At 37.5% G+C, this 14,922-nt stretch overlaps 1 protein-coding gene across 1 annotated transcript in view; it reads right to left on the reverse strand.

Annotated features, from left to right (window-relative positions):
• The window catches only part of BNIP3 (BCL2 interacting protein 3), a 320,761-nt gene that overhangs the window by 93,807 nt on the left and 212,032 nt on the right, over positions 1–14,922 (reverse strand). The window contains exon 3 of the mRNA XM_069816817.1: positions 3,926–4,010. Within this exon, the coding sequence (XP_069672918.1) occupies positions 3,926–4,010 (85 nt within the window). The remainder of the gene's footprint in view (positions 1–3,925; positions 4,011–14,922) is intronic.

Consider the following 14,922-nt stretch of genomic DNA (forward strand, 5'->3'; position numbering starts at 1 on the left):
TTTACCTGCAGACTTACTAAAGGCTTTACCAATAACCAAAAATGTATTTAAAAATAGGCTTAAGGACTTTACTAATATACAGGAGTATATTATACACACTATTTAAAGGGTGTATTTGATATTTTGTTATTGAAGTGTTGTATCAGTGAAGAAGTATTGTATCAGTGAAGTGTGTTGTGTAAGTGAAGCGTGTTTCTGCCAGTGAAGCTTTATAGTTTATAGTGGCAGTGCAAAGTATTTGAACAGTGAAATGTTTTTGAAGTGTTAGTGAAATCAGGATGGAATCAGTGAAATGTGTCGTAGTTCCAGTGCAGTGAGTGAGTTGTCAGCGAAATGAGTGTAGTGCTGAAAGGTACTTGTGCAGATATGAACATATCATAGTCGTGGGTTTTAGTTCGAACTTAGGGTTAAGATACAAATTAGATTTACTTTAAATGCTATTTTAAGTGATCGTGCTTCATTTAATGTAGGATGCTCCCTTATTGTCATTATTGAGTGTAATTAGTTACCACTGCCAAAGGGTATACATCCATTTGCAGTGTGATTAAATACATACATAGGCTACATACATACATACATACATACTGTCCCTGTATTCCCCATACTGTCCACGTTTTATTTCTCGCACCACGTAGTTCTACGTACAGATATGCAGCATAGTGAAGTTGTGCATCTGTCGACAAATGATCGCACTCACAAGTAGTTCTATGTAAAGCTATGCATCATAATAAAGAAATGCACTAGTCGAATTTTTGCAAATTTTATTGAATAAATAACGTTCTAATTCCGTACATTTAGTAATACCCATTTCACATATTTGAAGTCTGTCGTATCACCGATACTGTGCTGTCCCCATAACTAGCGTGTCCGAGCCCGTCCGCCGATAATCAAACCTGCAGCTTTTCGGTTGGGTCATAAATTGTTCACGCAGTGTATTTTCAATTGCTCAGTTTGTAAAGTCGGAATTCTGTTGTGTATTTAACCGTATTTCTCTCAGTATTCGAATTTCGCTCCAATTGTACCGTCAGCTTCCGTATTTCTATTCTTACTCCTTCCAACAACAATTTTTTCTCCTTTTCAATAAAATTATTGCATTAGTCTTTGTTTTGATCTATAAGACTATAATGAACATGGATTATTATGAAACTAACCTGCAATCAGATGGTGTTCAATAGTTTATACGTCGCCGTGTTTGTTTACCGTCACATTATCTCATTAAATCATATCAACATCATAGACCCAATAGCTATCAATTCACTAGATGTCAAAGCTGCAATCGCCAGAGACCCGCTAACTCTAAAGAGCGAACAAGAACGGTTTTAATGGTTCGTTTTCTTGCAATCTCTCATAATGATAAAATTCCTCGCTTCCAGGAGCTTCTCTTCCTTGATCTGTCCAGAGTGAAATTGTGCCAGCAGTTCAACCTGAATAATCAATCCCTTTCTATGAGCCAGGTTGTTCCACAAGCCGCAGGGAACTATGCATGCTCAGGAAGGCGAGAACTCAATTGTCTCCAAGTGGGTAATGAACCACCTCATGCTGCACTTTGTTGTCGAGACTAATCGATTTCTGGGGGCCTTTCAACGAGCAAAGACCGAGGAAACTGGAGAGATAATCTTATGCTAGGAAATTCATAAAAGGAAACTACGACGCATATACATTTAATGACTACTATAATAATAATAATAATAATAATAATAATAATAATAATAATAATAATAATAATAATAATAATAACAATAATAACTTAATATAATAACAACAATAGTAATAACAATATACTAATAATAATAGACTAACAGTAACAATAATAACAAAAACACGGCATAATAATCACAATAGTACACTGCTGTGGAGTAACTTAGGATGTCTGACTGTGAAACGAGAGGGTCCAAGTTGAAATCCCGACTGAGATAAGTTACCTGGTTGAGGTTTTTTCCGGGGCTTTCCTTCAACTCATTAAGAGCAAATGCTTGGTAACTCGACTCAATCGCCGACATCACCTTCATCTCACTCAAACGCTAGTTAATATAGCAGTTGATAAAGCGTCGTAAAATAACCGATTAAAATAATAATAATAATAATAATAATAATAATAATAATAATAATAATAATAATAACACATTCTCAAGAAATAAGACTGAGACATTCGATGTAAGTCTACGTAGATTATACTTGGTACAAATAAGAAACAATATAGTTTAACTTACGAGATTTGATCTGAAAGTGTGTTCTGGAATGTTGAGATAGCTTATAGGCCTACTAAGTGACGCGAAAGTCGTTTGACATTTGATTTTGTATGTCAAGATGGTATCGCCAAGAAATAATTATCACGGTAGGTTGGCTGTATCGTCTCAAGAAGAATATTAATTAGTTTCATGATTTCGTAACTCATTTCAAGCTAATTAACATTGAAGGGAACACGGTTTTGTAGTGTTAAATGACTTTTGCGTCACGCTATGGGCCCGTATTTAAACACATTATTATACGTTAAAATTTAAAATTCAGAGTACTGTATAGTCTTAAAACACCAAAATTTCTGAAGTTGAACCTTAAATATTTTATATGCTAATTAACAGGCTAAAGATTATCTCCCTGATTGTTGTACTTTGCGCTTTCCTTTAGTAATATTTTATAACATTCTTTAGTAAATATGTATGACCTATTTTGTTATATCCAGCTTCTGTATTTTACTATATTTGATTTCTTTCATTCCTTCATTTTCAGATGCGTTTAGTCTCATGGCTCAGTATTTCTTTTAGTCTCCTGAGTCCCGAGACATTAGTTGTTTTATTTTTAAAGTTCAATATAATTCTACACTTAAAAAAAGTCACTGAAATGAGAAAAATGCTGAAAAAATTCTACAGGTACTGTCCGCATTTCACGAGAAGATCCGAGCAAGGAATGAGAGTTTTCCCCCCACTCTTATAACCTATCCCCGACATGGAACCGGCCGGCCAATGACATCACTCCCATCCACCTGCTCCTTCAAGAACGCTGAATTACTGGCTTACTCTCTCCTCTTACCCCGCAAGACCATACTCCCCTTGCAGGGATCCTTTCGTGAAATTTGGACAGTATATTATACTATACTTCGGGTCTCTGCACATACATCTTGTATCATAATCATATATGAAGTATAGTACCGTACAGTGCAGTATAGTCTCAGAACTCAGAAGGTTACAGTTATTTTTACCCAACATACGTATACTGTGCTTTTTAAAGTTCAAATTTTGAACATTACTATGCCTGTTTCAATTGTATTCTGAAGCTGCAAAATATCTTAATATATCTACTACATATTCTTTACTTGTATGTTCTGTTTCTCCATTCGGAGTATAAGGCTGAAGTGAGATTTTCCCGCCTATTCCTGTGTCCTATCATTCTTCTAACTTTATTCCAGATTTTCCTACATTCGCCTGACCTCTTCCTCCATCGTTCTCTCTCACGGTTCCCAGGCCTCTCGTCTTTTCGGAGTCGCTGTGCATTTCAATATAGCGCTGTTTTTTTTTATATGAATCCTTCTCAAAATTTGTCCGATCTATCGCCATTTCCTCATAATTTGAGTTGGAATAAGTTTTTGTTTCATGAAGATTTTTTGTGGTTTGTAAATACTGTATGTGCTGATGTTCAGCAACGTAATATATTTGCCTGAAATGAAATTAATATCATAAGAGCTTGCGAATCACTGTTTTAAGGTCGTGTTCCCTCGAGAATTCATCATGTTGCTGGCTTTCAAACAGCAAATGTCAAGCGTAATAGCAAGAAGGACTACCTATAACAACTCCAAAATTATTGTTACTCTGTCTTCGTCTTCCTCTTGAGTATGAAGAGGAAGAAGCTACAGCCCGAGACATTTCGTCACGACTAACGGACCCTGTTCTGTCACGACTCACGGACCCTTCAACTGGTAGATCGTGCTTACCTTGTAGCAGTAGTTGATGTAGACCCCTTTGAGATCGTCATCCGTCGACAGTTCCGTGTTGGGACTGTTCGGAGGCGACTTGGGGCTGCAAAACACAAAGGAAACACAGATTTTAATTCGCTGTAGAAATGTCAAAGTGTAACATACGAATGTGAATTCAAAAAGAATGGTATTCAATCATTTGACTTATTTTACTGTAAATTATGCAATTATAAATTTACATTATATTTTAAAAATTGCTAACGTCTTCGCCATTCAGTATGTCATCTTCAGACATTGATAAATAAATAGAGATATCTTGTGAAAAAATATATTGCATTAAAATTGTAGAAGATTTTTGCATAATATCAAAGTATAGATTGTTGATGTCAACATTAAAAAACGGTGAAACTCTTAGGCTAAGTGTACCAATTAAAATAAAAATTTCAACGTAACACATTCAAACACAATTTTTGCATTCCTTTTAATTAGGAGTATTGATATGGTAATACAAGTGATATACGCATTTGATTAACAGTATTCATGCATATTTATTTTAGCGTAATATGATATGGTTACTTAACTTAATTCCGATGAAATATACATATTTTAAATTTTGATTTTAATTGGTACAGTTAGGTGTTTCACCGTTTTTTAATATTGACATCAACAATCTATACTTTGATAGTGTAAAAATCTTCATTACAATTTTAATGCACTGTATTTTTTCATAAGATATCTTTAATTATCAACGCCTGAAGATGCCATACTGAATGGCGAAAACCTTAATTTTTAAAATATAATATAAATTTATAATTGTATAATGTACAGTAAAATAAGTCAAACGATTGAATACCATTCTTTTTTAATTTAGTACTCGACTTACTGGAATTTTCAAAAATGAACTCAAAATTCGAATGTAAGTTCATTTTTTAAATCACTGTTCCATCTTATATAGTTTCACGTGTTTTAAACATATATTTCATGAGATGGAAAGTTTCCAACATTTCGGACATAGGTTCTACTCATAGATAAGAAATGTGCGTCACGTATATTGCAATACATCATCAGTGCCGCAACAGTCCTCTTTGGGACATAGACTTCTTTTGATGTTCCTGCCAGGTTTATCTATTCAGTGCCAATGCCCGCCAATTTGTTTTTCTAAGGAGTTCAGTTTATTTAACTACCCTCTCTTACCATCACAATTTTGGTCGTCTTTGTATCTTTTCATCCAATTACTGAGGTTAAGTATTTTAATGGACACGTGATTGTAGGATCTTATTACATGTACTGCCAATTTTAGTCATTTTACTTCTATAGTTCACATCCCTGTATGTCGTACATATAACTTGCTGTTGTATATTTTTAATTGGATATTTTACGACGCTTTATCAACTACTATGATTATATAGACTATATGAGATGAAGGTGATAATACCGGCGAAATGAGTACAAGATCCAGTGGCGAAACTTACCCAGAATTTGCTCTTAATGGGTTGAAGGAAAACCTCGGAAAAAAACAACCAGGCAACTTGTTCCAACCAGGATTTGAACCCGAGCCCCCTCGTTTCACTGTTACCACACAGGGGTGGACCTGCTGTATCTTATTTTTCACTCTACATTTAAATTTACTGAATCAAATATTATTCAATATATTTCTCTAATATAATGATAATTTTTGCATAATTTTACTTTAAAACACATGTTTAGTTAATATAGGAATTATTGGTTTGCGTAATTTAATTTTCCTCTTAATTGGTAATAAAATAATAATATATTATCCAGCACTTCCTAATAAAACAGTCCGTTGCTACTAGGGCATTCGAAAAGTAACGGCAACATAGTTATTGACACAAAATTTATTTAGTTTACTTTTGACATATAATTCAAATATAGTCCCAATGCCATGTCAACAATACGTTGCCAAATCCTTGGAAGATGGCGGATTCGATCTGCAGCAGCATTTCTGGATATCTGTCACTGATCAATCTAAAGCTCTTCGGATGTCAACTCTTGATTGAAAGCGAATGCCTCGCTTCCACCCATCTTGCAGTAGTTCAGTATGGTAGGATTTCTCTCCCACAAGCTTCTTGCAATGCCCTAAAGTAATGATTTGCACTTTTTCCTCCTGCAACTTGAATTTTATGAAGCAATTTTTAGGGCTGTATTACTTATTACAAATCAGAAATAGTGACAGTATTTACAAAATATGGTTACTGCGATGGTTTCAATATTGCAGGTTTAGGAAAGAATCGCTGCTGTTACATACGACAAGATTCCAATGGTCACCGCTAGGAGCAATGATTTACAGCATTGTTGCCATTACTTATCGAATGCCCTGGTAGGAATATTGATATTTAATGCATAAAGTTATCAACCATTAATACTAACTTTTACCGTTTAAGTTCCACTGCAGTAAATATATTTTCTAGAGCTGGAAAAATTATTGCTATATATAGAGTGATTAAAGAGAAATAGTAAATATTTTAGGAGATAATAGTATAGACTATTCTTAGTAAAAATAAATTCATAAAAACATATTATGTCCAATTTTCAATGAGTGTGGAGTTACACTGTTCGAATGTTGCGCATAACAACTGTTACAAGTGGCAAGAAAGAAAAACAAATCAATTTTTTTTTTATTGCTTGTACGGTATCAATACACCTACAGCTCAACGTAATGATTAAAAACTTCCACCGCCAGATTCAATGCACTTTCCCGCTCTGTTGACAAGGGTAAGTGGTGAATAATTTCGAGGAAAAAATTGTTCCGGGGCTGGACATCGAACCTGGGACCTTTAGTTAAAGGTACCAACGCTCTGAGCGCACACTAACTCTGTGTGACTTAAATTGTGGTTTTCTGTTAACGAACAGTGACGTGTATTATGCAAATCAAGATTTCAGGACCGGGCACCGAACCCGGGACCTTTGGTTAAACGCCCCGGAACAATTTTTCCATCGAAATTATTCAAATCAACTTTACAGGGAGTTATACCTGAAAGCTTATTTGCAACGTTAAGTGGTGCTATTCAGAGCTCGTCTTGTCATTCTTTTACTAGGGCATTACTATTCATAATGCGAGAGATCAATTCGTCCCTTGTGTTTCTGTGTACTTCACCTATCATCTACACTCACAGACAAAACTCGACAGAAGTGAGGTCTGGGGACCTTGGTGGCCAATTCACACTTTCAATACCCAACAGCTTAAGAATCCATGCAGTCGCATGCTATTCAGAGTGCTGAGTGATTATCATCTGTTTCAGACTTGCGCCAACATCGCATCTGTACAGTTTAACTACTAACAGCTCTTTCTCTACTTCCATTATGAACACTGCTGTCATCAGATGATTTCAGAAGAGCGACACGTACTATTCCTTTGTGCGTAGTAATTTGTTGTTTCTTCATACAATTTGTAAGGCTTGAATACTGAAATAGTAGCCAGCTCCCATCCTGAGACGAGTAGTCTGATAAGCTCCAGGTCCCTGAGTAACAAGCCCTTTTTATATCAGCATTGGAAACCCTTACTACCCACAACACTTACCTCGTTTATTTTCAACTATTACAGGTGACAGAGGAAACTGGTGACGGTGGTGTGTGTTTGTGAAATGGAGATGGAAACCAAAGTACCACGAGAAAACCCATGCAAAGTCTACATTATCCACTACAAATTCCATGACGACCTGGCCGGGGATCGAACTCTGGCGGCCTGGAAGGAAGACAGTCACGATCCTTTCGTGTGGAATCCATAAACAAAAGTTCATGTTCCTATACGAATGCATATTAAATGATTCCATTTGAAGAGTCCACTGCAAGATTGGAATACATTTTGCAGGAGAAGCAACTGAAAGTTTGAAATGCTTAGCGCTCAAAGCTTAACTGTGATTTTCCGAATATTACTGGACAATGATTATCAGTGTTAATGCCATATAACCAGAGAGAGCATATGGTGTACGTAAACCGTTAAGTTAACTGCTACATGCACTATATCGCGATGTATTAGAGAGCAAGGAAGGGAGGGGGTGAATGTTATCGTGTCGCTACAATAACAACGACTAGAGTACAGTTCCTGCAGCAAATTATCTTTACTATTCAGTAATTTCACTTTGTAATATTAAATAACCTATTGTTTATATTGTGCATTTAATTACAACATACATAGTTCTGTGTTATATGATATTAATATAGCTACATAAGAACAATATATTGTATATAAATACAACATAATAAAACATAGTATTTTGTTTTGTACTACTTTGCTCTTCTTCATGACTACATTTGTTACAGTGCACGATATATACTTCATTAAGCTTTTCTGCTTTCATTTCGCCAGACCACAATAATCGCATTGATTTTTCAAACAGAGCTGCAATGGTAACACGATTTACTTTCTCTACCTCTTCGAATGTCAATAGAAACTTTTTGCCCATACCTTCAGTTTGAAGTGCCCCAACAATAACATTAGCAACAGATCTGTTTGCAATATTTGTCGTTTCGTCTATAGATATCCACAATTTTTCATCTTTTAAGGTTTCTCTAATTTCACGTAAGACATCTTCATAACATTTTGCTAAATAACCCGTACGCAGAGTAAATTGTTGGGGCAGTGTTCTACCTGTATATTTTAGCAAAATGATCTGACACATGGGTGTTCCAGTTTTTTAAATGGAATATTTGCCCTAACGAACATGTGGCACAAGTATTGGTAAAAATCACATTCCACATTTGAACTCGTGGGAATAGCTTCGACTTTTTTCGAATTCAACAACTTAAAGTATTCCTTGTGTCTTTTAGAGTTGTAGTGTTTTTGTACATGGTGTCTCTTGTTCCCCAGTAGATCGACTTAACATACCATGTATGTAAGTTTTTCACCATCTGTAGGAAAGTGCTGCGATCCGAACTCTTCAACAAATCGCTGCAATTGTACATGCCGAGGCTTCTTTTCTTTCGGCATATCGTAAACTATGTTGTAATGTAAAGGCAAACAAATGCTTTGCACTTACGGTAAACACAAATAGAACTAATTAGGACTGCGATAGGAAAAAAGTGAACACAGGAAATAGTGTAGAAGGACCAATAAAGTAGAATATGCAGAAAACAGGAAATTCAAATACCCCAGGAAATGCACAGGTATTGAAAACTATCTAAGACAGCACGTGTAACATCAGAGAGCTCTGCGCGTACAAGGACTGTACCTTGTAGGTAAGACCCCTTCCCCCACCTCGTGACGTAATCAAAGCTCTCGGTATAGTAAACTTGTGTCCACTGATAACGTACCCCATCTGCTCTCTTTGCATATAACTCTCTATGTACATTCTAAATGTCTTTAGCTATGCATTGACAGTCTTGGTTCATTTTCGATAAGAAAGTGACATCCATCATTCTTGCAGTGGACTCTTCATTTATGTTCATTTTCTCACATAGAATAACGCAGGACGTTTTATTAATTGCTTTCTTTCTTACTCACTCGTTTAGCCGTATGTGTGCGTCTTAAACAACACAGTCATTGACGTGTCGTATGCTACAGCCGACAATTAAGTCGTAAGTGTGCGCTAGTTTTCTTTTCCGGTGTTCTGTAGTAACATACACAATGCCTTCAACCGCATCCAAAAACGGGAAGAGTGAAACTCTGACTTCCTTCGCAAGCAACGATTGCTCTGGCGATGCAATGCGCCTCAGCGTACAATGAAGGAATGCGACACTGTCGAAACAAAAGCTACAGCTGGGCACTTGGGCAGGTGTCACACCGGATTATGCTGGGCAGCATCTCGAGGCCAACAAGGAGTTGCATCGGGGGAAAGTTCTTGCTTCGATTAAGCAACAGAAAAGTGGTTCATGGCTGCTGGATGATATCTAATATGTTCGTTCCAACAAGCGGTTCATGGATCAGTTCATGTACGGTTCCTGTACCATCTTATGCGCATGCGCTAGTTGAGCATCTGCTACGGGATTGAAACTGGAATGGACGCTGTTGGAACGCTTTCACGGATCGTTAAGTACTAAATCCAGAGATGCTATAACTGTGATCATCTTTGCTAAGAACGGGATGCTTAATTATTATCGTTTCGCAGCTAATTCTAATTGCAGAAAATACTTCTGACAAAAAATATGGAAGGCAAGAATTCCTATAATTCAGTATCGTGTATTGGGAAACTCTCATCTAAAAATAGTTCTTTTTTTAAATTATTAATTTATGTACGTTATTTATTATACTTTTAATCAAAGTTGCATGTTAAAATTGTAATTAACTATTTCAATACCCAAATAATTTTCATTCCCTTTCTTTTTGGCGAAAATTTAAATTAAAACTCTAGTTTTATTATTCGTCTGCACTGCCACTTTTCATCTTAACCTCAGTGATGTGAACAGTCGATCATGTCTTTCTTCAGTATTCAGGAAGGTTTCTTTCTGTGTAACCCACCCCGCAGATTTTCCATCCTTTTCTAACTAAACTACCCTAGTCGCAAGGCTCGCAAGAAGCTAGCTTTGGCATTGGAAAGAATTTAGTTTCCGAGTTATCCCTTTTCGTGAGTTGTGTTCAGCTGAAGTGTTCGTGTGCACTGTGGCTGACATAATAAATAATGAGTGAAATAACAGTTCCTGACACCAATTTACTTGAATTTTTAGGACAATTCTATTATCAAGACTGACTTACGAACAAAAGTGTGATTTAAAAAACAAATGACGGACTCACTTGCTGTCAATGAAGGACACAATCAAAAGACAGACGCATACTTAAGTAATGTATGTATGTGTATGTATTTATTTACACTGCAAGTGGGCAAGCACCCGGTGGCAGTGGTATATACAATATAAACAATACACAATAAAATTTACAATACACAATACAATTTTACAACACATATACAATTTTATACACAATACAATAAGAATACACAATACAATTTAACACAATAATAATAAAACATAAATAAAATACCTCATTTTACAATACAACCTACATAATTATGTATAGGTCCTACATAAGTTTCAATAGTCTTTCACTTTACTCTCATCTCATTCCCTGTAGTGGCACTATGACGCATTTCACTGACACATTAGCACACATTTCACTGACACTCTGTAACACATTGCACTGACACTATAGAACACTAATGATACTAATACTGTATCTATTGACAACTAAATTTGTGATTTCTCTAAGTATGACAGGGAGTGAGCTAATGTTATACGTATACGTGTCTATTTGTTAGAGATATGTGTAAACCATGAAATCATATTTTACTACGTACCATTTGAGGTGATGCCTTATTGGTGTTACTTATGAGGTTCCAACCAATCCTCAGAGTGCTGACTTGACATTGACTACTATTTATTTTAAGACTATATTTTTGCAATACGTTTCCTCATACACGAAAGACAACTTGAGTTAGCTTTCCCTGGTCAAAATTTCATGCTACACTACTGGTTACCACATGAATTCCAGAACTGCTTGTCGTTAGTGACTGGTGGGGATGGGTTTAGGACTCACTGGGGAAACATCCCATGCAATCAGTAGTCAGTGCGCCACACTGAAAGTTACAGTGAAATATGTTTTAATAGGTGGTGGTGAATGTACCGTGCCTCAGCTGAGTGGTTCAGGGCGTCTTACCTTGGACTAGCGTTAAGAAAATGAATACTAGTCCGAGTATTTATGGATGGAGAAATATTCTCATAAAATTTATAATGCTGGTGACCACTCATCGTCATGAATTTGGGGAGCTACAGTGAGTAACGAAAAACGGTTTCGAAAGCCAGTTGTGACTGGGGCGACTATCGTGCTAACCACACTTTACTGCCGTGCTGAATGGATGATCGATCACCTCTGTCGAGGCATGTGAACGTGAGGCCAGCAGCCTGCTGCTAGTCCTTAGCTCTCCACAGGCTGTCACGCACGGATTTGATACATTTAATAGTCGGTAGTGGAATCGCTGTATTCAGCCAAACATAGCTCGTTTGTTGTCGCACTTAAAAGACCGCCACCAAATTTCAAGCACGGTCGGGGAGTTGTTGCGCGGATTCTAGGCTACATATTTTCTTTTACGGATGTGAAAAATATTATTTCATTTTCCAATGTAGACAATGCTCTTGTGGTCACGAAAAAAAATTGCTAAGAGAGTGATTTTCAAATAGGTTATTTTGGGTACCATGTTCCCTTGAACGCTTACTTAAGTTCTCGCGACTTCCTTCTATTAAAATAGAAAATTTTCATATTTGCGTGTCTTTTTCAACGGATATTAATTGCGTTAATTAGTCCAGAAGGTACGAAACTGACTGTATTATGTACAGTAAGTTTTGTACCACTAATTCTGGAGGAAACACACTGAAATTATAATGACATTAATTAGAGGTCTCCACGCAGTAGCTCGTTATCACGCTGAAGTAATAAAAATAACTTCAACAGTGACCCTGATCCAAGAGTGTGACGAACCGAGGAGCAGCGGCGCACAGTTTGAAAACTACCATTCTCAGAGTAGTAGTATAGTAGTGTAGAAGAAGTAGTAGCTAGTAGCGTAGTAGCATTAGCAGCTAGTAGCGTAGAACCAGTAGCAGCTAGTAGCGTATAAGCATTAGCAGCTAGTAGCGTAGTAGAATTAGCAGCCAGTAGCGTAGCAGCAGTAACAGCTAGTAGAGTAGAAGCAGTAGCAGCTAGTAGCGTACTAGCAGTAGCAGCTAGTAGCGTAGTACCATTAGCAGCTAGTAGCGTAGAAGCAGTAGCAGCTAGTAGCGTAGTACCATTAGCAGCTAGTAGCGTAGAAGCAGTAGCAGCCAGTAGCGTAGTAGCAGTAACAGCTAGTAGCGTAGTTGGAGTAGCAGCTAGTAGCGTAGAAACAGTAGCAACTAGTAGCGTAGAAGTAGCAGCTAGTAGCGTAGTAGCAGTAGCAGCTAGTAGCGTAGTAGAATTAGCAACTAGTAGCGTAGTACCATTAGCAGATAGTAGCGTAGAAGCAGTAGCAGCCAGTATCGTAGTAGCAGTAACAGCTAGTAGCGTAGTTTCAGTAGCAGGTAGTAGCGTAGTTGCAGTAGCAGGTAGTAGCGTAGTTGCAGTAGCAGGTAGTAGCGTAGTTGCAGTAGCAGGTAGTAGCGTAGTTGCAGTAGCAGGTAGTAGCGTAGCAGCAGTAACAGCTGGTAGCGTAGAAGCAGTAGCAGCTAGTAGCGTAGTAACATTAGCAGCTAGTAGCGTAGTAGCATTAGCAGCTAGTATCGTAGAAGCAGTAGCAGCTAGTAGCGTAGTAGCAGTAGCAGCTAGTAGCGTAGAAGCATTAACAGCTAGTAGCGTAGTAGCATTAACAGCTAGTAGCGTAGAAGCAGTAGCAGCCAGTACTGTAGAAGTAGCAGCTAGTACTGTAATAGCAGAAGCAGTTGCAGTAGTAGTAGTAGTAGTAGTAGTAGTAGTAGTAGTAGTAGTAGTAGTAGTAGTAGTAGTAGTAGTAGTAGTAGTAGAAACAGCAGTAGCAGTTGCATAGCAGAAACAGCAGTAGCAGTTGCATAGCAGAAACAGCAGTTGCAGTAGCAGTAGCAAAAACAGCAGTTGCAGTAGCAGAAAAACAGTAGTAGCAGAAACAGCAGTAGCAGTTGCATAGCAGAAACAGCAGTAGCAGTTGCATAGCAGAAACAGCAGTTGCAGTAGCAGTAGCAAAAACAGCAGTTGCAGTAGCAGAAGCAGCACTTGCAGTAGCAGTAATAGAAACAGCAGTAGCAGTAGTAATATTTATTTCAATTAGCGTTTTCAACTGAAGATGTTATTGAGTATCGAAATACGACTTTGGGAGAAATGATGGGAAAATTTTATTCAGAATCAGCTCAACAACAGGGTTCTTTTACGTGCCGTGAATTGAATACCCACCCAGAATAAGGGTTCAATTCAATAGGGAAACTATGTACCTTAAACCCTTATTCCGGGAGTATTGAATTTACGACACGGAGTCACAGTTTTACTTCAATTCCGGAGGAAGTCACGATAAGGATTTTATCGCCTCCTAGAATGTATTGCCCTCGACACGAGGGTTTGCACCAGAGAACCTCGGGCCTAACGAGTATAGGATAGCGATCACTAGATCACAGAGAACGGCAATATGCTGAGAAACATAGGAATCTCACTTCAGCAGACTCAAATTATTCGTGTGTCGTTTCTATTCATCGGCCAGTTCTTACAGACAGAGTCAACATCGGTACTGCCATGAGTTTATAGAATTTCAGAAGCGTGAAGATTAGCGCTTGCGTAAGTATTTAATTAATTATATAATATATCACTTGTATAAGACTTCCTGCGTTAATGACAGCCCAAAGTTATACCACAGGACTACTAATTCATTTATTTCATTCTAATTGCAACAGTAGCAGGACGTGGTAGTTATTTTGGTTGAATTATAGTGTGGGAAGTAGCAGACAATTATCTCCCGTGTTGGTTGTCTTAAAAGATTCAGGGTTACGTGGAAATCGTTAGCAGCGAGAATGCTGTGGGATGAAAACATCTCGACTGAGGGAAGCTCTCCGTGCACACAAAATCTCTCTGAGTTCGAACAGTGTCTGTAGATCCAGCCGTGGCTCAATTTTAAAATCGTCTCCTGAAATAGATCAGACTTCGATTCCCGATTGAGTTTGTGAAATGTAGGTACTTAAAGTCTTGATCCTGGTAAGGAGGGGCCCTATGCACAGGATGTTGAAGAAAAGGAGACAATAAAGGTGAAACACGACATGAAATGAGCAGTCAGTTGATAAACTGCCTTCGAAATTGACGTACCAGTGTAAACAAATGAAAGTACACACCTCACGATACATCCTTAGCGCTGGATAACGTCACTGGACGATAGAATTAAGTAAGAATGGGCATCAAAACTGAACAAATTGATCACATAGCTCATCCAATACAACTGATGTGTTGTAGCTAGACTGTAGATATCAGTGTAACGCATGCGCAGTAGATACTATACATTTTCAATCTAACAGTCGCTATCGATCATGATATACCGCGAATAGTGTAGACCTCTTAAGTACTCTGTCAGTTGCCTAACCACCAA

This window comes from Periplaneta americana, chromosome 2 (genome assembly GCF_040183065.1).
Source record: "Periplaneta americana isolate PAMFEO1 chromosome 2, P.americana_PAMFEO1_priV1, whole genome shotgun sequence".
NCBI classification, from domain to species: Eukaryota; Metazoa; Arthropoda; class Insecta; order Blattodea; family Blattidae; genus Periplaneta; species Periplaneta americana.